Here is a 24,451-nt window from a genome sequence, read left to right as displayed (position 1 = left end):
AGAAACGCTATGTGATCTATTTCGTAACAGCTCGTTGCTATGCAATTCGTCGTTTTCTTTTCATTTTAAAATGCGTTGCATGGTTGCAACAGAGCTCGGTTTCAAAGGAATATTTACATAATTTTCGGAAATATTAAGGTTATTACCTCTTTTTTGTATGATATATGCATATATGAATGCAAATATGCATATAGGCATTTCACAAGCTTTGTCTTATGTCTTATGTCGTATTTCAAGAATCTTAAAAAATACGACACATGTGAGCACCCCTTAATTGTTGTATGTCATATTGTGTAATATTAATACACTTCACCAGCTAGTAGTGAAAAATTAAGAATACAAAAATGCCCCAAGAAAGTGACAAAAATAAAATTTCTTTATGTTGAAATGGCGGCGTTTTGGTTTTTACTTTTCTTTAACTTAATTTACTGGAATATCATGGTTTCCTTCCATATTATTAAAGAAATTTATGAAATTTAATTATTTTATTAATTTTAGGCACTTAAACGTCAACAATAAAAACGTAAACATATACAGCTGAAGGAATAGTACACTCAAAAAACATACCTCGCCATGTTGTATTTGTCGTATTTCAATTTTGCATGGGAAACAACAACAGTGTTGATATGACAGTCATAAAAAAATAAAACAATATGGCGATATGACATAATATGACACCTTGTGAATACTCAAATAACATATAATGAGAATGAACGACAAAAAGTCCCCGTCCGAAAGCCATTTATGCTGCTGATTTTTACTTAAGATTTTACAGCGGACAGGTGTCATTTAATTTTCTGGTTAGAAACTAACCAAGGCTCCTTTTTTCGGAACAGTTTACCAGAACTTAACTGACAGAATGTTGCTAACCAGATATTGAGAAACCATTTTTCAACATGTTGCCGAAAGCTGACTCGAGATTTCATTCTTGATCAGAATTTAACTCCATTGGAACACCGAATCTCGTAACCCACTTGCCATGTAATCAAAGCTGTTTACTGATGGTAGTAACACAATTTTCTATTATTTAGAATGGAATTATCAGGAAAGTCATGAAAACTCCCGTTTGTATGAGCTACATAAAAATAAGTGTTATAAAAATGGCCGCTTTCCAGTTTACCTCGTTAAATCTGCAAATGGCACAAGATTATTTTTATAATTTAAATCCATTAGCTCAGCGTATTGCATCTGATATAACCACTACAAAATCATCATATGGCACGCTTTGGTATACTTTGAAAGCAACTCAACAAAATGAGATCATTAACGAAACTCTAATAACACCTGAAATTTCTTTGAAGTACTTGGAAAATATGTCTCTGTCTGCTTCATCGTTATCATCGAATTCATCTTCGTCTATCTCATCTTGTGCTAGTTTAAGTACAACAAGTGTCAAACATATTTTGCCGTCGTCTTCAAAGAGCAGAGGACAAAATTATTCGCCCAATGTCAATAATAGTAAAACATCGAATTCGTTAACTGATAATATTAATTTGCAGACTCAAAATTTATTGTCCAACACTTTGGTTGCACGCGCTAAACACACAATACAATCACATCAACTTGGAAAATTAAAACCTCCATCGTCTCCACCGCCACTTCCTCCAACTACAACCAAAAAATTGACGAAAACCGAAAATGCTGAAAAACAAAAAAACAAATTGAAAACAAATCAAGTAAAGGCTACCAATGAGAAAACGAATTATATTTATGATGGAATCAACCTCCATACATATACCGCTCAGAAAGTGGCTCTAAAATTATTTATGATGATGTATTAGGGGCATACCGCGATGAACATTCGCAACCTTTCAGTTATCGCACAAAATCACAGATTGATCTACAGAAGCAGTATTATGAAGCTGATTTGGATGACATAAATCTGAACACTAATTTTGGTTATAAATGCCCTACTTCAAACGAGCCGAGAAATGGAAATTTGGCTGAAAATGTAGCTCTAACTAAAAACTCTGAACGCTTACAAAAGGAGTTAAAGAGCACCTTTAATAATCATTTGGAGATTTCTAGAAAAAATAAACGACTAATACCTATATCGCCAGAAGTATTCAAGATTCCACCTGCTAGGGCAACTCAAGCGCTTTCTTCACGAAATTTTAATAAGTGTAAAAATAAATCGAGCAAATATTTGTTGAAAGAAAATGTTGAAAAGCATACATCCGAAGACTCATTTTTACTCGACTTCAAACCCAAACAATCAAATTTGAATTATGCCGTATATACAGATGTCTACTTTGAACAATATGGTCGCCTGGATGCAGTGGCACGCAGAAGAAGAAGCTTCAGACCTGTCAGTACGCTGCACTCCGGACTATCACGGGATGCCTCTTGATGTCTCCAATCGAACACCTACATAGTGAGGCCCGTATGCTTTCGGTTAAGGAACACAACGAACTCCTCTCCAAACAGTTTCTGCTAGGGTGCTTTCGTAGAAACCACCCCCGTAGTCGCCTGCTTGTAGCGGAGCCGCCTCCTAGGAACATCAAGAGGTCTTTCCTTGATTACGTCGACGACATCAGACAGTACGCCGACCGGACTTCGGACGCTATGAACTTCAGACAGGTACTGACCACCATTCACAGTGGAGCCGTTAACACCTTCATCGACTCCCTCTCAGTGAATGGCGTACTATGAGTCAAACCACAAACCACCTATAGCAGACGTAGAGCTCGAGTTGCCTCACAAAACCAGAGTGACCCTCGCGCAACTTCGTTCTGGATACTGTAGCAGGTTAAACTCCTACTTATCCAGAATAGACCCCGACATACCAAACACATGTCCTGCGCGCAATGATTCTCCGCATGACACTAACCACCTCTTTGCATGCCCAACAAACCCCACTCATCTAACACCCTTCTCCCTATGGTCCGACCGCGTCGAAACAGCTCGTTTCCTGGGCCTCCCGTTAGATGACCTCGACGACAACGAATCTGAATTAATCACCCAAACGGGGACCGTTACAACAATAACAACATATCTCAGTACTGTTAATTTACATTTGAATTTTTAAATTCAGAACTATCCACTGATTGGAGAAAGACGTAAGCAGAGCTATTGAGAGGAGGAGATGAGATCAGATGACCGTCACTTTTCTTGTAGGGTACATAACAAATGTAAACAAATAGATGTGTGAACTGTCAATGAAAACTCATCGAAAACACACAATGTCGGTCAGAACGACTTTGGTTCCACAATCCACAAATTGTGTTTTCAAGAGAATTTCAATTCGGTGCGAACATAGTATTAGGACTGGTTACTTGTAAATTTATACAATGGTCGATTTTGCTGGCTCTAATGTATTCGATACTTATCGAAAAATGCAATCTCAAAAAGCCGGCAAGCATTTAAATAAAGGAAAGGTTAAGGCTAAATTAGATTATTCGATACACAACTATAGAACAGTAAAAGCAAAATACAAAAGAACCTTTCATATAGAAAGAAGTAACGTTTTCATTAAAATTTTATTTAGATGTTTTTATTGTGGATGTTTTTATTGTGGATGTTCTAACACATTAATTTCAAATCTAAATAAGAAGTAAATAATGGTAGGCCGTAAGATTTCTGACTATAAACCAAAAAGTCTACACAGCATATTGGCTGGGATTTAGAATAGCAACCCCCGAATGAGTTTAAGCTTGCTAAGTTAATAGGTAAAGATAGAGGAGGTTCTCCAACTTAGGGATATTTATACACATATGTAGCTGTCGGTGACTTATGGTTTGTGAATCATTTGTATTTAAATTACCAATTTATAGTATGCAATTTTTCGATTTACGATGAATTTTACGCTTATGTTGTTTTATATTGTATATATCCACCAAACAAAAATGTGCGTGTGTGACACATTCTGAAATAGCATTTATTATGGGAAAACTTTATTATAACGTCCCACGCTTTCGGGGATAAAATGGATATGGGCGGATAGAGGAGATCCTCCAGATCAAGAATATATATAGATATAGCCGCGGGAAACTTATAGTTTTCGAGATATTTACGTTTAAAGTTGAAAATTTCAACTATTTAAAGTACGTATTTTTGCGATTTAAAATGAATTACACACTTATATTTTCCACTTTTATATCCACTAACAGTTCACTAATTCGTTTGTACACATTTATTTTACATTATATAGTGCAAAAATAGTTTAATTCAATAATTAAATTATTGTTAAATTCTATTAATTCTGACAATAACAAAAGGGTTGCAAAATTTCAAATAACCAGTGTTACCTTATCGACATCTTTTGTAATTGAACTGAAAGAAATTAAAACAGATAATACCCCAAATACAGGAATCCAAAACCTAGAGAAATAAACTATTACAAAGCATTGATGTTAAGTATTATGTTATACCCTCTATGACAATATTACTTTTTTCTTGTAGAACTTCTTTTTGCGTTGGCGGCCTTCGGCCGCGCTTCAAAAAAAATAACCCTGGTCGGTCCAACACCGGGGTGTATCAAAATATTTTTCGCGCAGAACTTCTTTTTGCGTTGGCGGCCTTCGGCAGCGCTTTAAAAAAATAACCCTGGTCGGTCCAACACCGGGGTGTATCAAGGTTTTTTTGCGCAGAACTCCTTTTTGCGTTGGCGGCCTTCGGCCGCGCTTCAAAATAAATAACCCTGGTCGGTCCAACACCGGGGTGTATCAAAATATCTTTCGCTCAGAACTTCTTTTAGCGTTGGCGGCCTTCGGCCGCGCTTTAAAAAAATAACCCTGGTCGATCCAACACCGGGGTGTACCAAAGTTTTTACGCGCAGAAATTCTTTTTGCGTTTCCTGTATCTAGGATACAATGTCTCTGTTTATTTTATTTTTCTTCGTTTACAAAATATATTAGTATGGCAACACTGATGTTTTGACATTCACAACCATTTTGTTATTGTCAAAATTAATAAAATTGAAGAATGATTTAATTATTGAAATAAAGCTATTTTTGCAGCATCTAATATAAAAAAAATTTCTAAAAACGAATTAGTCAAGTGTTAGTGGATATAAAAGTAAAAAAAAAAGTGTATAATTCATTTTAAATCGCAAAAATACGTACTTTAAATAGTTGAAATTTTCAACTTTAAACGTAAATATCTCGAAAACTATAAGTTTCCCGCGGCTATATCTATATATATTCTTGATCTGGAGGATCTCCTCTATCCGCCCATACCCATTTTATACCCGAAAGCGTGGGACGTTATTCTAAAGCCGACCCTTTATTAGTTTTACAATTTTTGGGCTTCAAACACAAATCTCTAAAAAAAAATCAGGGTGGGATATGTGTATATATTCTTGATCTTATTCGTCCATACCATCAGATCTCTGCTCCGGAGAAACCGAAATTTTGCCCTATATTCTCAATCTGGAAAACCTGTATCCGTAGGAAATAGGAGAGGTAAATTTTATTTATGCAATATATAATATAAAATAAATGTGTAAAAACGATTTAGTGAAGTGTTAGTGGATTAAAAGTTAAAATTTAAGTAGAAAATCCAATATAAAACGAAGATACGGGGTCTTTAAATTGTTGAATTTTTGACCTTTAAATGCAAATAGCTCAAAAACGTAAGTCAACGGCAACTATGTATTTATATATATTCTAAGTCTGGAGAACTTCTTCTGGGTCGGCTTTAGTTAAGCATCCCACGATTTCAGGGTTAAGAGGGGTATGATTGGATAGAGGAGATTCTCCAGATCTCGAATATATATAATTATTGCCGCCGGAAACTTATAGTTTTCGAGATATTTGCATTTTAAGTTGAAAATTTCACAAATTTCATTTTACAATTTCTCGATTTATGGTTATATTTTCTTTTATATTATGCACTTATTATACACTAACTTTTCACTTCAGTGTTTCTACATATTTATTTTATATTAAATATTTAAGTATTTGCTTTAAATAAGCATTTAATTTTTACACAATTTTCGTAATATGAACAATAACAAATGGGTTCCATGTTGTCAGATAATAAGTTTTGCCATATCTATTGTATATATATATATATATAAATATATATTTTGAAAACGAATTAAAATGAACAATAAAAGAGGATTATACCCCAAATATATGAACTATTATTTTGATCATTCCCTTCTATTGATAAATTATGGTATTGGATTGGCCAGGGTTATTTTTTTAAAGCGCGGCCGAAGGCCGCCAGTGCAGAAAGAAGTTTGACGCGATTGAATTATGATCACCCCGGTGTTGGACCGACCAGGGTTATTTTTTTGAAGCGCGGCCGAAGGCCGCCAGTGCAGAAAGGAGTTTGACGCGATTGAGTTATCAACACCCCGCTGTTGGACCGACCAGGGTTATTTTTTTGAAGCGCGGCCGAAGGCCGCCAGTGCAGAAAGAAGTTTGACGCGATTGAATTATGAACACCCCGGTGTTGGACCGACCAAGGTTATTTTTTTGAAGCGCGGCCGAAGGCCGCCAGTGCAAATAAAAAATCTTTACAAAAAAAAGCAATGTTAAAGAGAATATATCACTCTCTATAAACTTCAATTTTTATTAAGGATAATTATAATAACAGTGAAGATTTTGAAAATTTGATATATGAATACATATGGCGTAAAATCCATTTGTGAAATTATCAGATGCAATAAAACATACGTTTAAGCCATAAAACCTTTTTCTTTTATTAAAATGGAAAATTAAGTTCATAATATTTTGTAGAGGGTGATTGGGTTTTTTTAAATTTATTTTCATTGCTTTCATCCGTTTGGATATGTCAACACTTTTTATCTGACAACATGGAATCCATTTGTTATTGTTCATATTACGAAAATTGTGTAAAAATTAAATGCTTATTTAAAGCAAATACTTAAATATTTAATATAAAAAAAATATGTAGAAACATTGTAGTGAAGTGTTACTGTGTAATAAGTGCATAATATAAAAGAAAAGATAACCATAAATCGAGAAATTGTAAAATGAAATTTGTGAATATTTCAACTTAAAATGCAAATATCTCGAAAACTATAAGTTTCCGGCGGCAATAATTATATATATTCGAGATCTGGAGAATCTCCTCTATCCAACCATACCCCTCTTAACCCTGAAATCGTGGGATGCTAAACTAAAGTTTTCCCAAAATTTTATTTAGATGTTTTTATTGTGGATGTTCTAACACATTAATTTCAAATCCAAATAAGAAGTAAATAATGGTAGGCCGTAAGATTTCTGACTATAAACCAAAAAGTCTACACAGCATATTGGCTGGGATTTAGAATAGCAACCCCCGAATGAGTTTAAGCTTGCTAAGTTAATAGGTAAAGATAGAGGAGGTTCTCCAACTTAGGGATATTTATACACCAAACAAAAATGTGCGTGTGTGACACATTCTGAAATAGCATTTATTAGGGGAAAACTTTATTATAACGTCCCACGCTTTCGGGGATAAAATGGATATGGGCGGATAGAGGAGATCCTCCAGATCAAGAATATATATAGATATAGCCGCGGGAAACTTATAGTTTTCGAGATATTTACGTTTAAAGTTGAAAATTTCAACTATTTAAAGTACGTATTTTTGCGATTTAAAATGAATTACACACTTATATTTTCCACTTTTATATCCACTAACAGTTCACTAATTCGTTTGTACACATTTATTTTACATTATATAGTGCAAAAATAGTTTAATTCAATAATTAAATTATTGTTAAATTCTATTAATTCTGACAATAACAAAAGGGTTGCAAAATTTCAAATAACCAGTGTTACCTTATCGATATCTTTTGTAATTGAACTGAAAGAAATTAAAACAGATAATACCCCAAATACAGGAATCCAAAACCTAGAGAAATAAACTATTACAAAGCATTGATGTTAAGTATTATGTTATACCCTCTATGACAATATTACTTTTTTCTTGTAGAACTTCTTTTTGCGTTGGCGGCCTTCGGCAGCGCTTTAAAAAATAACCTTGGTCGGTCCAACACCGGGGTGTATCAAGGTTTTTTTGCGCAGAACTCCTTTTTGCGTTGGCGGCCTTCGGCCGCGCTTCAAAATAATAACCCTGGTCGGTCCAACACCGGGGTGTATCAAAATATTTTTCGCTCAGAACTTCTTTTAGCGTTGGCGGCCTTCGGCCGCGCTTTAAAAAAATAACCCTGGTCGATCCAACACCGGGGTGTACCAAAGTTTTTACGCGCAGAAATTCTTTTTGCGTTTCCTGTATCTAGGATACAATGTCTCTGTTTATTTTATTTTTCTTCGTTTACAAAATATATTAGTATGGCAACACTGATGTTTTGACATTCACAACCATTTTGTTATTGTCAAAATTAATAAAATTGAAGAATGATTTAATTATTGAAATAAAGCTATTTTTGCAGCATCTAATATAAAAAAAAATTCTAAAAACGAATTAGTCAAGTGTTAGTGGATATAAAAGTAAAAAAAAAGTGTATACTTCATTTTAAATCGCAAAAATACGTACTTTTATTGCCGCCGGAAACTTATAGTTTTCGAGATATTTGCATTTTAAGTTGAAAATTTCACAAATTTCATTTTACAATTTCTCGATTTATGGTTATATTTTCTTTTATATTATGCACTTATTATACACTAACTTTTCACTTCAGTGTTTCTACATATTTATTTTATATTAAATATTTAAGTATTTGCTTTAAATAAGCATTTAATTTTTACACAATTTTCGTAATATGAACAATAACAAATGGGTTCCATGTTGTTAGATAATAAGTGTTGCCATATCTATTGTATATATATATATATATAAATATATATTTTGAAAGCGAATTAAAATGAACAATAAAAGAGGATTATACCCCAAATATATGAACTATTATTTTGATCATTCCCTTCTATTGATAAATTATGGTATTGGATTGGCCAGGGTTATTTTTTTAAAGCGCGGCCGAAGGCCGCCAGTGCAGAAAGAAGTTTGACGCGATTGAATTATGATCACCCCGGTGTTGGACCGACCAGGGTTATTTTTTTGAAGCGCGGCCGAAGGCCGCCAGTGCAGAAAGGAGTTTGACGCGATTGAGTTATCAACACCCCGCTGTTGGACCGACCAGGGTTATTTTTTTGAAACGCGGCCGAAGGCCGCCAGTGCAGAAAGAAGTTTGACGCGATTGAATTATGAACACCCCGGTGTTGGACCGACCAAGGTTATTTTTTTGAAGCGCGGCCGAAGGCCGCCAGTGCAAATAAAAAATCTTTACAAAAAAAAGCAATGTTAAAGAGAATATATCACTCTCTATAAACTTCAATTTTCATTAAGGATAATTATAATAACAGTGAAGATTTTGAAAATTTGATATATGAATACATATGGCGTAAAATCCATTTGTGAAATTATCAGATGCAATAAAACATACGTTTAAGCCATAAAACCTTTTTCTTTTATTAAAATGGAAAATTAAGTTCATAATATTTTGTAGAGGGTGATTGGGTTTTTTTTTTTTATTTTCATTGCTTTCATCCGTTTGGATATGTCAACACTTATTATCTGACAACATGGAATCCATTTGTTATTGTTCATGTTACGAAAATTGTGTAAAAATTAAATGCTTATTTAAAGCAAATACTTAAATATTTAATATAAAATAAATATGTAGAAACATTGTAGTGAAGTGTTACTGTGTAATAAGTGCATAATATAAAAGAAAAGATAACCATAAATCGAGAAATTGTAAAATGAAATTTGTGAATATTTCAACTTAAAATGCAAATATCTCGAAAACTATAAGTTTCCGGCGGCAATAATTATATATATTCGAGATCTGGAGAATCTCCTCTATCCAACCATACCCCTCTTAACCCTGAAATCGTGGGATGCTAAACTAAAGTTTTCCCAAAATTTTATTTAGATGTTTCTATTGTGGATGTTCTAACACATTAATTTCAAATCCAAATAAGAAGTAAATAATGGTAGGCCGTAAGATTTCTGACTATAAACCAAAAAGTCTACACAGCATATTGGCTGGGATTTAGAATAGCAACCCCCGAATGAGTTTAAGCTTGCTAAGTTAATAGGTAAAGATAGAGGAGGTTCTCCAACTTAGGGATATTTATACACCAAACAAAAATGTGCGTGTGTGACACATTCTGAAATAGCATTTATTAGGGGAAAACTTTATTATAACGTCCCACGCTTTCGGGGATAAAATGGATATGGGCGGATAGAGGAGATCCTCCAGATCAAGAATATATATAGATATAGCCGCGGGAAACTTATAGTTTTCGAGATATTTACGTTTAAAGTTGAAAATTTCAACTATTTAAAGTACGTATTTTTGCGATTTAAAATGAATTACACACTTATATTTTCCACTTTTATATCCACTAACACTTCACTAATTCGTTTGTACACATTTATTTTACATTATATAGTGCAAAAATAGTTTAATTCAATAATTAAATTATTGTTAAATTCTATTAATTCTGACAATAACAAAAGGGTTGCAAAATTTCAAATAACCAGTGTTACCTTATCGATATCTTTTGTAATTGAACTGAAAGAAATTAAAACAGATAATACCCCAAATACAGGAATCCAAAACCTAGAGAAATAAACTATTACAAAGCATTGATGTTAAGTATTATGTTATACCCTCTATGACAATATTACTTTTTTCTTGTAGAACTTCTTTTTGCGTTGGCGGCCTTCGGCAGCGCTTTAAAAAATAACCCTGGTCGGTCCAACACCGGGGTGTATCAAGGTTTTTTTGCGCAGAACTCCTTTTTGCGTTGGCGGCCTTCGGCCGCGCTTCAAAATAATAACCCTGGTCGGTCCAACACCGGGGTGTATCAAAATATTTTTCGCTCAGAACTTCTTTTAGCGTTGGCGGCCTTCGGCCGCGCTTTAAAAAAATAACCCTGGTCGATCCAACACCGGGGTGTACCAAAGTTTTTACGCGCAGAAATTCTTTTTGCGTTTCCTGTATCTAGGATACAATGTCTCTGTTTATTTTATTTTCCTTCGTTTACAAAATATATTAGTATGGCAACACTGATGTTTTGACATTCACAACCATTTTGTTATTGTCAAAATTAATAAAATTGAAGAATGATTTAATTATTGAAATAAAGCTATTTTTGCAGCATCTAATATAAAAAAAAATTCTAAAAACGAATTAGTCAAGTGTTAGTGGATATAAAAGTAAAAAAAAAGTGTATACTTCATTTTAAATCGCAAAAATATGTACTTTAAATAGTTGAAATTTTCAACTTTAAACGTAAATATCTCGAAAACTATAAGTTTCCCGCGGCTATATCTATATATATTCTTGATCTGGAGGATCTCCTCTATCCGCCCATACCCATTTTATACCCGAAAGCGTGGGACGTTATTCTAAAGCCGACCCTTTATTAGTTTTACAATTTTTGGGCTTCAAACACAAATCTCTAAAAAAAAATCAGGGTGGGATATGTGTATATATTCTTGATCTTATTCGTCCATACCATCAGATCTCTGCTCCGGAGAAACCGAAATTTTGCCCTATATTCTCAATCTGGAAAACCTGTATCCGTAGGAAATAGGAGAGGTAAATTTTATTTATGCAATATTTAATATAAAATAAATGTGTAAAAACGATTTAGTAAAGTGTTAGTGGATTAAAAGTTAAAATTTAAGTAGAAAATCCAATATAAAACGAAGAAACGGGGTCTTTAAATTGTTGAATTTTTGACCTTTAAATGCAAATAGCTCAAAAACGTAAGTCAACGGCAACTATGTATTTATATATATTCTAAGTCTGAAGAACTTCTTCTGGGTCGGCTTTAGTTAAGCATCCCACGATTTCAGGGTTAAGAGGGGTATGATTGGATAGAGGAGATTCTCCAGATCTCGAATATATATAATTATTGCCGCTTATTATCTGACAACATAGAATCCATTTGTTATTGTTCATATTACGAAAATTGTGTAAAAATTAAATGCTTATTTAAAGCAAATACTTAAATATTTAATATAAAATAAATATGTAGAAACATTGTAGTGAAGTGTTACTGTGTAATAAGTGCATAATATAAAAGAAAAGATAACCATAAATCGAGAAATTGTAAAATGAAATTTGTGAATATTTCAACTTAAAATGCAAATATCTCGAAAACTATAAGTTTCCGGCGGCAATAATTATATATATTCGAGATCTGGAGAATCTCCTCTATCCAACCATACCCCTCTTAACCCTGAAATCGTGGGATGCTAAACTAAAGTTTTCCCAAAATTTTATTTAGATGTTTTTATTGTGGATGTTCTAACACATTAATTTCAAATCCAAATAAGAAGTAAATAATGGTAGGCCGTAAGATTTCTGACTATAAACCAAAAAGTCTACACAGCATATTGGCTGGGATTTAGAATAGCAACCCCCGAATGAGTTTAAGCTTGCTAAGTTAATAGGTAAAGATAGAGGAGGTTCTCCAACTTAGGGATATTTATACACATAGCTGTCGGTGACTTATGGTTTGTGAATCATTTGTATTTAAATTACCAATTTATAGTATGCAATTTTTCGATTTACGATGAATTTTACGCTTATGTTGTTTTATATTGTATATATCCACCAAACAAAAATGTGCGTGTGTGACACGTTCTGAAATAGCATTTATTAGTTTTACAATTTTTGGGCTTCAAACACAAATCTCTAAAAAAAAAAATCAGGTGAGATATGTGTATATATTCTTGATCTTATTCGTCCATACCATCAGATCTCTGCTCCGGAGAAACCGTAATTTTGCCCTATATTCTCAATCTGGAAAACCTGTATCCGTAGGAAATAGGAGAGGTAAATTTTATTTATGCAATATTTAATATAAAATAAATGTGTAAAAACGATTTAGTGAAGTGTTAGTGGATTAAAAGTTAAAATTTAAGTAGAAAATCCAATATAAAACGAAGAAACGGGGTCTTTAAATTGTTGAATTTTTGACCTTTAAATGCAAATAGCTCAAAAACGTAAGTCAACGGAACTATGTATTTATATATATTCTAAGTCTGGAGAACTTCTTCTGGGTCGGCTTTAGTTAAGCATCCCACGATTCCAGGGTTAAGAGGAGTATGGTTGGATAGAGGAGATTCTCCAGATCACGAATATATATAATTTTTACCGCCAATCCAATACCATAATTTATCAATAGAAGGGAATGAACAAAATTATAGTTCATGTATTTGGGGTATAATCCTCTTTTATTGTTCATATTAATTCGTTTTCAAAATATAAATATTTATATATAATAGATATGGCAACACTTGTTAGATGTCAACATGGAACCCATTTGTTATTGTTCATATAACGAAAATTGTGTAAAAATAAAATGCTTTTTTAAAGCAAATATTTAAATATTTAATATAAAATAAATATGTAGAAACATTGTAGTGAAGTGTTAGTGTATAATAAGGGCATAATATAAAAGAAAAGTTAACCATAAATCGAGAAATTGTAAAATAAAATTTGTGAAATTTTCAACTTAAAATGCAAATATCTCGAAAACTAAAAGTTTTCGGCGGCCATTCCTCTATCCAACCATACCCCTATTGAACCTGAAATCGTGGGATGCTAAACTGAAGTTTTCCCCTTCTTCTAACCGTACATACCCATTTTAACCCCGAATTCAGGGAATGTTTTCTAAATCCCAGCCAATAGGAGGACTCAAAATCTTTCTAACGCTGTATACCGTAACCGGATCCAACTTTTAAAACGCGAGATTCTCATTACAAAAGCCATCTATTGGAAAAATAATGGATTTCTGGTGAACTGACTATACAATTTGAAGAGTACGAAAATATGTCAAAAATATTTTCCATATATGCATATGAACATATTCAAACATTTGATTCGCTCCTTTATGAAGCACTATTTTAAATATTACTTTGGTAAATTTATAGTTTAGGTCCCCCAACTAAGGAAGCCTCAAAACTGAAATTTTTTTAAATCGTCTTATTTAGACGCGAATATTACAAATCCGTGAGCGGGCAGTGAATTTTTTCAATAATTTTTTTTCAAAAAAAAAAACAAACCAAGAAAAAAGCTTTTTTTTTTTTTAATTTTTTTAATACACATGCATTAAAAATAAAAAATTGTGATACATTAAAATTAAGTATTTTATTTTTTCCGCTGCTGAAAGGAGTTTGGTGCAAAAGAGCTATAAACACCCCGGTGTTGGACCGACCAGGGTAATTTTTTCACAAGAAAAGGTTGTAACGCACTGAACTGGTAATTACAGCTAATTCATCTGAATTCTGAAGAACTTTGCCGCTACAACAAGAACAACAACTAAGTGACTTGAAAAATATGTGTAAAGTGCGTTAAATATATTTTTAAATATACACATAGCCAATAAAGTCTGCATTCACCCGACACTGTTTTTTAAGTGAAGTAAAAACAATGTAAATAGGTATTTCAGTTCAAATTTTGTACATGTATTTCTTCTTTATATTCTTAAGTTCAAAATGCAAAAACAAAAATTTTATATTCCTTTTTTCATTTTTGAGATAACGGGATTTTAGTGTAATAACAAGTAAATATAGGCACCAGAAAGTCTGCGTTCAGTTAGCTTGAATTGGAAATACCGTTATTTCTCATGAATTTGTTCCTTCATTTTGCGTAGATTCTATTGTGTTTTGTGGCTTTTGCCGCAAATTCAAAGTCAAGAGGCAAGTTCAGGCATCCATCTCGAGGTGCCCGCATGTGACACAGAAATATTTTATGGAGGTTATGAAGAATGGCCGTCCTTCCGGGACATGTTCACTGCCGTATATATCAACCATCCAAAATTATCAAAAGCACAAAAATTGTATCACCTCCGATACAAAACAAAAGGTCAAGCAGGCGTCATAGTTAAACAGTTCGCACTAAATGACGACAATTTCAATTTGGCTTGGGAAGCTCTAAAAGCAAGATATGAAAATAAAAGAATATTGGTCGATAAACAAGTAACGACACTTATAAACTTGCCTAAAATTCAAAAAGAAACAAGTGAAGAATTTATTAGACTACAATCCACTGTTTCTAATTGTTTGTCGGTTTTATCGACACAAAATATTCCCACAAACAGCTGGGACCCTATACTGGTAAACATATGCACCGTCGCATTACCAGAAAAATCGTTACTTTTGTGGGAGCAATCGCTCTCATCTCGAAAAATATGCCCAACGTGGCAACAGATGAAAGACTTTTTAATAACCCAATACGAAATCGCAGAAAGGGTAGATAAAAAAAATGGTCAGAACGAAAACCGTTCAACACGACCCAAATAGAAGCTTCCACAGTCCCCAAGCCAGTAGCAACAACAATTTAAATAAAAGCTTCTTCAGAAATCAAACGTTCACATCTGAACAGTACAAACAAACGTCCTGCGAACTATGTACAAGGGGGCATAAGCTCAAATCTTGCGAGAGATTCAAAAAATTGAATATTATCGACAGAAACAATTTTATAAAAACAAAAAGACTTTGTACAAATTGCCTATCACATGCGCATACACTTAAAGAGTGCGAAAGCAAATTTAATTGCGTTTATTGTCATAAACGACATCATTCTATGCTTCATTATAACAATTTTTCCAGATCACCCCCAAATAGTGCAAATATGAAAAGAGCCACTGGTTTAGTTGCAACAGCGAATCCCGAAGTGCGAAATCCCGAAAATTGCCAAGAAGCACCATGCTGCTCAAAGGCAATAACAACCCAAACGCTACACAGCGAAAATCAAAGTAGAGTATACCATCAAAACAATCCAATTTTAAAATTACGGGAATGGGTGGAAGAGTAGTCCAAAACTCAAATAACATCTGCCCCATTACCCTAATTTCCCCCCAAGCGGATAAGCGAATTGTAGCAGAGGCTATAGTTCTTCCGCAACTTACTAACATGCTTCCAAGCTATCACATAAATAGCAAGCATTGGCAAAAGGTTTCACACCTAAAGCTAGCAGATCCCGACTGCAACGCCCCCGCTCAAATAGATATTCTAATAGGCAGCGATCTCATAGCACAGATAATACTCGATGGTATTGAGAAAATTTCAAATACACTATTGGCACAAAACACTATATTTGGTTGGATTCTAAGTGACTAGTTCCTGAACCAGTTTCCACATCAAGAACTCAAGTTGACGAAAATTCAAAGAATACCTTAATTCACAATCAAGGAAATTTCGGGAGTTAGAAAAATGCCACCTCATATCAATTACAACCCCAGAAGATCAGTATTGTGAAGACTTCTACAAAGCCACAACTACTCGATCAAATAATGGCCGGTACGTCATACGACTACCACTAAATTCACAATGTTCCACACTGCACGAATTGGCAGAAAAAACAAAGCCAGAGTCCCTTCTGACAAGATCAGTTTTAAAAACACAAATATGTGACTTTTCGACCCCGCAGGATGGCTCTTGCCAATAATGATACAAAAATCCTACTTGCCAAATTAATGCATACGCACTTTAATATATATCAAAATTGTCCCAAAAAAGTCGAAAAATTGACACATAACAAATTGTCCTCTAGTAGCTTACTTTTTCATAATATAATCATATAAAACAATTTAAAAATAAAGTTAAGCGATCGCCATACTCCCAATGCGATACAATAACGCACCAAGCCTTACAACAGGCAAAGGTCGCTCTAATCGCATATATCTAAGCCCTCCTCGTATTGGTGGTTTATGGGAAATACTTGTAATACTTTAATACAAATCCACTTAAAAAGTAGCCATAAATCACAAATCTTACGCTCGCAATATCCCTCTTCAAAGGTTTCAATGGAGCACCCATTCTGGCCATATCTGAGCTAGGCGTGGAGTCGCCATCCTATAAGCCGATAATAAAGTAATAGTAGATAACCGGCAATAAAATGAATAAACAAAATTATACCATCTAATAATACGTCGTCACAACCACCAATCTAATAAATGCCAAACAACGTTGCTTGCTTAACGCACTAACTTCCAAATCGAAACACATAATATCCATTTCAAAATCAAAATTCCATCCTACACGTACAGGTAAATATGGATCTACCACTACTGCATTATCATGCATACCGCGCGCTCTGCTACTCCAACAGTACGCCGAGATACCTGGAACGTTTACTGCAAATATGTGCAACACTAGGCAAAATATTCGCTTAGGGGGCCCAGGATGTTTAAATGAGCTAAGCCTTAGTAAATAACCACACCACTTTACTCGGAAAAACTGGCGCACCCTAATAATGCCCACCACGTTCTCACCAATACACCACACCAGATGACACCACATAAGACAGTGTACAACACACCAGAACACCGCGCGTGTACATCACCAGCTAACAAAAGGAATGATCAGCGCAGCTTTTCCACCTCATTGGAAGTAATAGCGATCCTGCGCGCAACTCAATTTTTCAAGTCTACACTGCGCCGCGTCAACACCTAAAATTCGATACGACAGCTCCTGCGCGTAACACTTCAATACGTTACCGATCCTATATTATAAATTCTTCAATATATAAACATGTATATTAAGGAATTTTATTGTGCACAACGTCATAATAAAATTCGAATAATAAACTAAATTGTTCAACTAAATACAAATAATATTTTAATTCTTTAATTGTTTGGTTGCTGTTAACGTGGGATGTGCTTTTTAATATATCGGGTGCAAGTTTTTATTCACTAGTCATATCATCTAAAGCTACACTGTTGCACGGGGTTTTTCCTGTTAACTTAGAGCAATCAAGTTCTTCAATCCGAATACCGTCTAAAGATCTCACACGACTAAGTGCTACATTAGCTTGTCCAGCAGCAAACAGTCGCGAGTCTAGATAAACAATTGCATGATCAACTGTACAACCTTGCGTCTTGTGAACGGTTGAAGCCCAATTCAGGATTACTGGTAACATTCGTCTCTCGGCAGTTCCATGGCTATATTTTGCTGGAAATTGTATCGATACCGGTTTAATCGTGTGCACACCATCTGAACCGAATCGCACACCATCGGTCAATATTTCTGCCAGTTTATATAAGGAATTTTTTTTTTTCGCTTTTTAGTTTGAAGTGGTTTAAAAGCGTGTTTTTTGATTTTTTAAACCTATATTTTTCTCCTTTTAGCTTAATGTTCTTTAAGTTCGTATTTTTTAGTATTTTAAACCATACTTACTATTAATCACACGTAGTTTTTTCACTTTCTTTAAGGATGCGTTTGAGTAAATTTTTTATTCAAATGACAGCATGGATCGTTGATGCTTTAAGCTGCATAGCTTTAGGGGCATTTTTGGATAGTACCTGCTTTTAGCTGCATAGTTTTATAGTCGATGTACGATTTCGTCCATTTTCAAAGTGTGTTATAGGAATGGCTGGGTAACCTCACATAACAAAATTTGGTTGACATTAGTTCGATAGTTTCTAAGATATAGGATTTCACCTAAGGGTTGGCGGTGCCACGCCCATTTTAAAATTTTTAGCGTCGTATTAAACCAGCAGAAACACCGTGATAATACATTGTCCAAATGCAATATATTGCTAGCCGAGTTAAAGAACTTGACGTTGATTTGGATGATATAATCAGTGATTATTTGAATGACAAATCTACTTATGTACCGAGCGGAAAACTTTCACAGTCCAAGCGATCATCCAGACAAAGGCCAAACCAGCTTTAAGTGGACAAGTGGATATAAGCAGCGTACGTTATTTTAGTTGCTTTCAACATGGCATCAGAATGCTTGTACGGCTCCCAGACGTCCACCGAATTCATGCTTCATGTGCTCTGAAATCGGCCACACACGCCAAAACTGTCCTCGTTTCGCTACACCAGGAAACAACCGAATATTGCAGCCGCTGTAGGAGATGATGCAAATCCTGAAGTCCGTCAACAGGCAGAACGATTTTCTTCAAATAATTTGGTGAGTGTTGCCTTCCTCAATAAAAAAAGTGCACTTATATTGTATAATTCCTCTTTTTGCTTTATTTGATACTGGCGGTCCCATTAGTTTCATAAAACGGTCTTACGTGTCATAATCAGTAAAACTCAGCAGTAAACAAAAGTTGACACAATATCGTGGAATCGGTAATAAACAATTAAAAATTTATGGTATTTTCACATGTAAATTTATATTTTGTCAGCACAAATTGCTCCACAATTTTTCTATTTTGCCAGACTCAGATGCGGTTGTACCAGTGCTGGTTGGGCGTGACCTTTTAAACAAAATGCAAATAGCATTGGGCCAAACAAAGACAATTAGTTTTAACCCAAATGAGTTATTTAACATAAGAGCTCAAAATAAGTTTTGTTCGTGCACTTCGCTTTCTTGATTTATATAGAAGCCCACTAGCTAGTTGCCAGTCTGCTACCACTGTACAATATATATGCACAATTAAACGAGAAGGGCCGAAAGTTAATGTTTACTCAATGAAAATTAAATCCCGTGTACACTAGTTCGAGAAGACTCTCGTTTATGGCGAAGTTGGAAATTCAAAGAACAATCGATGAGCTATTGGCTCAGGGAACCCTAACACACAGGAACACAGGTTGAGATCCAACTTTACAACGCTCTAGCTTGTCTCCTCGACGATAAACACACCAACACTTTACATTCGCAGTCGAATTGAATGCACCCAACACATCGTCCGAATGGTCAGAGGAAAACTTTAACTTTTAAAGAGCTTCAGCGGAGTCATCTGAACAGAGAATATGATTTCATCTCATCTACACCATGACTCAAGAAACGCGTTAGATTTGAACTTTTAATTCCCTTTTCAAATTATCAATAATTTTGATAACGTTCTTCGAGAAAGAAGTACGTGTGGGCCTCAGCAAGTCAGCTTCTCCTAGCCTACAAGGAATGCTGAAAGGAATCAAGATTGATAAATACAAGATTTCCCCGTTACTTTTTTCGGGGAAATTTTTTAAGTGAAATGATTAGAATAAATGAAATTAAGTGAATGGTTAAAAGGGATTCTGAATGCGAAAGTTGTATTTGTTTAAATTTATAAGTACAAAATATATTGATTTTGAAAAATGAAGTGTATACAAAAACGAGTCGTGTTAGTTAGACTATTAATAACACTAGAACGGTTTAACCGATTTGGCTGAAAATTGTTGAGGAGATAGCTTAGAACTTAAAAAAAAAAATAATAATAATTGCAACTGCAAGAGTACAGTAATTTTTGTATATATACATAAATATATGGGTTATAGTGGATGTTGCTACTGAAAAAGGCTGTTTTTTTTTAGGACGCGCCATGTGGAACCGATAAGAAATCGCATGGATCGACAAGGCGTTGCGGCTACTTTGCTAAATTATCGACGAATGACGCAGAGGCACTCAAAAATAACCAAACGCAACTTCATATATAAAAAATAGCAGAATAGAGCAGTGTTGATAAAAAGTTCAATTATAATTTGAGATGAGAGCATAATAGCTCACAAATATTCTCTAAGCATTGCACAGAACAATGCACGATTTAAACGGCAACAATGAAGTTTTCAATGGTGCTGTCTTATCATGGATGGTGAAACACTTCAATGGATAAATGTGTGCAAGCAATTACAAACTGATCCACCCTAAGAAACAATACAATTTAACAAGTACGCAGTGTATAACGAAAAAAAAGCTTAATTAATTGAGAGTACGTTCCGAAAAATAAAAATTTATTATTTTGGATCAACTAACTACACTAGCGGCCAAAAATGTAGAAGTTGATTAAAATAGTTTCCAGTTGCAATAGTTGTTGCAAGTTACCAGATGCATTTTAAATAACTACTGTTGATGATGAAATTGGAACAATATATTATCTAGAATCTCGGAATTTCATCACAGAATCTTAGGTTAAAAATTGGTTCACCTAGTATTATTCAGCGTAATTTGAATCCATCTTAATTATGTAACGGTACACGTTTGGTAATCAAAAATATTACTATAGCAACCATTTTGACTTGAAAATTTAATGGAGAACTGGTCTTCTTGCCACGTTTTCCAATGATACTGCCAGATGTACAATGCAATACAAAAGAGCTAAATCAATTTGAATTTGAAAATGTTTATAAAGAAAAACTATGAATATTATTGTTAAAAATTAAGAATGATCTACCTTCTTCCATTACTCAAATGTTATCAACTAACAACTTTGAAAATTACTCATAAGTTACCAACTTGAATATAAAGTTTATAAAAAAAAATCAACATAATATATTTAATATTTCTTTGAGCTTAATAACAAATCGATGAAAAGTAGTATCAATAATTTTCTAATTTGGAAGTAATCCGCGGGGTTATTCTTACACCGGCAATAACGTTTTCGTTTTTATTCATAAATACAATTTTACTGTATTAAATAGTTTAAAAATAATGTATACCTTAGCCACAGCAATTCGTGTACGAGATCCTCTAGTAACCCATTAAAAACGAGTTTTTTAAATGTCCCTTCGGATATAAAAGGTGCCAAAAAATTTTTGTGGGAGAAGTGAATTCGATAACCATAATAATTGTCAATAGATAAATGCGTTTAGTTGAATATAATCCAAATTTTTTTACGCAACATTATTCTATTCATTTCACTCAAACTTTTTCATTATAAACTAATAAATTAAGGCCCACTTTCTCAATACACCAGCTTTGACTGACAGAACCGTTTTCGCCAAATTGTGGTTAGCTTACCTACAAATAGTTTGATTATTGTGAACAAACTTGCATTGTGAACACGCATAACTGTATAACATGTTTAGAAGAAGAATCTTTTTGCTGTCAAAACCGGTTTTCGTAAGCGAGGGGACGAGGAGGAAAAACGAAGAAACGCTATGTGATCTATTTCGTAACAGCTCGTTGCTATGCAATTCGTCGTTTTCTTTTCATTTTAAAATGCGTTGCATGGTTGCAACAGAGCTCGGTTTCAAAGGAATATTTACATAATTTTCGGAAATATTAAGGTTATTACCTCTTTTTTGTATGATATATGCATATATGAATGCAAATATGCATATAGGCATTTCACAAGCTTTGTCTTATGTCTTATGTCGTATTTCAAGAATCTTAAAAAATACGACACATGTGAGCACCCCTTAATTGTTGTATGTCATATTGTGTAATATTAATACACTTCACCAGCTAGTAGTGAAAAATTAAGAATACAAAAATGCCCCGAGAAAGTGACAAAAATAAAATTTCTTTATGTTGAAATGGCGGCGTTTTGGTTTTTACTTTTCTTTAACTTAATTTACTGGAATATCATGGTTTACTTCCATATTATTAAAGAAATGTATGAAATTTAATTATTTTATTAATTTTAGGCACTTAAACGTCAACAATAAAAACGTAAACATATACAGCTGAAGGAATAGTACACTCAAAAAACATACCTCGCCATGTTGTATTTGTCGTTTTTCAATTTTGCATGGGAAACAACAACAGTGTTGATATGACAGTCATAAAAAAAAAAACAATATGGCGATATGACACAATATGACACCTTGTGAATACTCAAATAACATATAATGAGAATGAACGACAAAAAGTCCCCGTCCGAAAGCCATTTATGCTGCTGATTTTTACTTAAGATTTTACAGCGGACAGGTGTCATTTAATTTTCTGGTTACAAACTAACCAAGGCTCCTTTTTTCGGAACAGTTTACCAGAACTTAACTGACAGAATGTTGCTAACCAGATATTGAGAAACCATTTTTCAACATGTTGCCGAAAGCTGACTCGAGATTTCATTCTTGATCAGAATTTAACTCCATTGGAACACCGAATCTCGTAACCCACTTGCCATGTAATCAAAGCTGTTTACTGATGGTAGTAACACAATTTTCTATTATTTAGAATGGAATTATCAGGAAAGTCGTGAAAACTCCCGTTTGTATGAGCTACATAAAAATAAGTGTTATAAAAATGGCCGCTTTCCAGTTTACCTCGTTAAATCTGCAAATGGCACAAGATTATTTTTATAATTTAAATCCATTAGCTCAGCGTATTGCATCTGATATAACCACTACAAAATCATCATATGGCACGCTTTGGTATACTTTGAAAGCAACTCAACAAAATGAGATCATTAACGAAACTCTAATAACACCTGAAATTTCTTTGAAGTACTTGGAAAATATGTCTCTGTCTGCTTCATCGTTATCATCAAATTCATCTTCGTCTATCTCATCTTGTGCTAGTTTAAGTACAACAAGTGTCAAACATATTTTGCCGTCGTCTTCAAAGAGCAGAGGACAAAATTATTCGCCCAATGTCAATAATAGTAAAACATCGAATTCGTTAACTGATAATATTAATTTGCAGACTCAAAATTTATTGTCCAACACTTTGGTTGCACGCGCTAAACACACAATACAATCACATCAACTTGGAAAATTAAAACCTCCATCGTCTCCACCGCCACTTCGTCCAACTACAACCAAAAAATTGACGAAAACCGAAAATGCTGAAAAACAAAAAAACAAATTGAAAACAAATCAAGTAAAGGCTACCAATGAGAAAACGAATTATATTTATGATGGAATCAACCTCCATACATATACCGCTCAGAAAGTGGCTCTAAAAATTATTTATGATGATGTATTAGGGGCATACCGCGATGAACATTCGCAACCTTTCAGTTATCGCACAAAATCACAGATTGATCTACAGAAGCAGTATTATGAAGCTGATTTGGATGACATAAATCTGAACACTAATTTTGGTTATAAATGCCCTACTTCAAGCGAGCCGAGAAATGGAAATTTGGCTGAAAATGTAGCTCTAACTAAAAACTCTGAACGCTTACAAAAGGAGTTAAAGAGCACCTTTAATAATCATTTGGAGATTTCTAGAAAAAATAAACGACTAATACCTATATCGCCAGAAGTATTCAAGATTCCACCTGCTAGGGCAACTCAAGCGCTTTCTTCACGAAATTTTAATAAGTGTAAAAATAAATCGAGCAAATATTTGTTGAAAGAAAATGTTGAAAAGCATACATCCGAAGACTCATTTTTACTCGACTTCAAACCCAAACAATCAAATTTGAATTATGCCGTATATACAGATGTCTACTTTGAACAATATGGTCGCCTGGATGCAGTGGCACGCAGAAGAAGAAGCTTCAGACCTGTCTGTACGCTGCACTCCGGACTATCACGGGATGCCTCTTGATGTCTCCAATCGAACACCTACATAGTGAGGCCCGTATGCTTTCGGTTAAGGAACACAACGAACTCCTCTCCAAACAGTTTCTGCTAGGGTGCTTTCGTAGAAACCACCCCTGTAGTCGCCTGCTTGTAGCGGAGCCGCCTCCTAGGAACATCAAGAGGTCTTTCCTTGATTACGTCGACGACATCAGACAGTACGCCGACCGAACTTCGGACGCTATGAACTTCAGACAGGCACTGACCACATTCACAGTGGAGCCGTTAACACCTTCATCGACTCCCTCTCAGTGAATGGCGTACTATGAGTCAAACCACCAACCACCTATAGCAGACGTAGAGCTCGAGTTGCCTCACG

At 34.3% G+C, this 24,451-nt stretch overlaps 1 protein-coding gene, 1 long non-coding RNA gene and 1 pseudogene across 2 annotated transcripts; all 3 read left to right on the top strand.

Moving 5' to 3' along the window:
• Window positions 1-513: 513 nt before the first annotated feature.
• On the top strand, window positions 514-2,394 carry LOC138858148 (uncharacterized; annotated as a pseudogene).
• A 7,141-nt stretch (window positions 2,395-9,535) lies between these two features.
• Window positions 9,536-14,458, top strand: LOC118683626 (uncharacterized). The gene is made up of 2 exons (XR_004979456.2): window positions 9,536-13,764; window positions 14,115-14,458. It is a non-coding gene; the product is annotated as an uncharacterized lncRNA (long non-coding RNA).
• A 7,787-nt stretch (window positions 14,459-22,245) lies between these two features.
• LOC138858142 (uncharacterized) lies at window positions 22,246-24,115 on the top strand. The gene has a single exon (XM_070112634.1). It carries the CDS (start codon window positions 22,820-22,822, stop codon window positions 24,098-24,100), a length of 1,281 nt encoding a protein of 426 aa, XP_069968735.1. The 5' UTR covers window positions 22,246-22,819; the 3' UTR covers window positions 24,101-24,115.
• Window positions 24,116-24,451: the final 336 nt, after the last annotated feature.

The sequence above is a fragment of the Bactrocera oleae genome, chromosome X (assembly GCF_042242935.1).
Source record: "Bactrocera oleae isolate idBacOlea1 chromosome X, idBacOlea1, whole genome shotgun sequence".
NCBI lineage: Eukaryota > Metazoa > Arthropoda > Insecta > Diptera > Tephritidae > Bactrocera > Bactrocera oleae.
This window is presented reverse-complemented; position numbering and strand designations above follow the sequence as displayed.

Excerpts from the sequence above, each read along its gene's own strand:
- LOC138858142 (XM_070112634.1), top strand. The coding sequence starts at position 22,820 with ATGAGCTACATAAAAATAAGTGTTATAAAAATGGCCGCTTTCCAGTTT.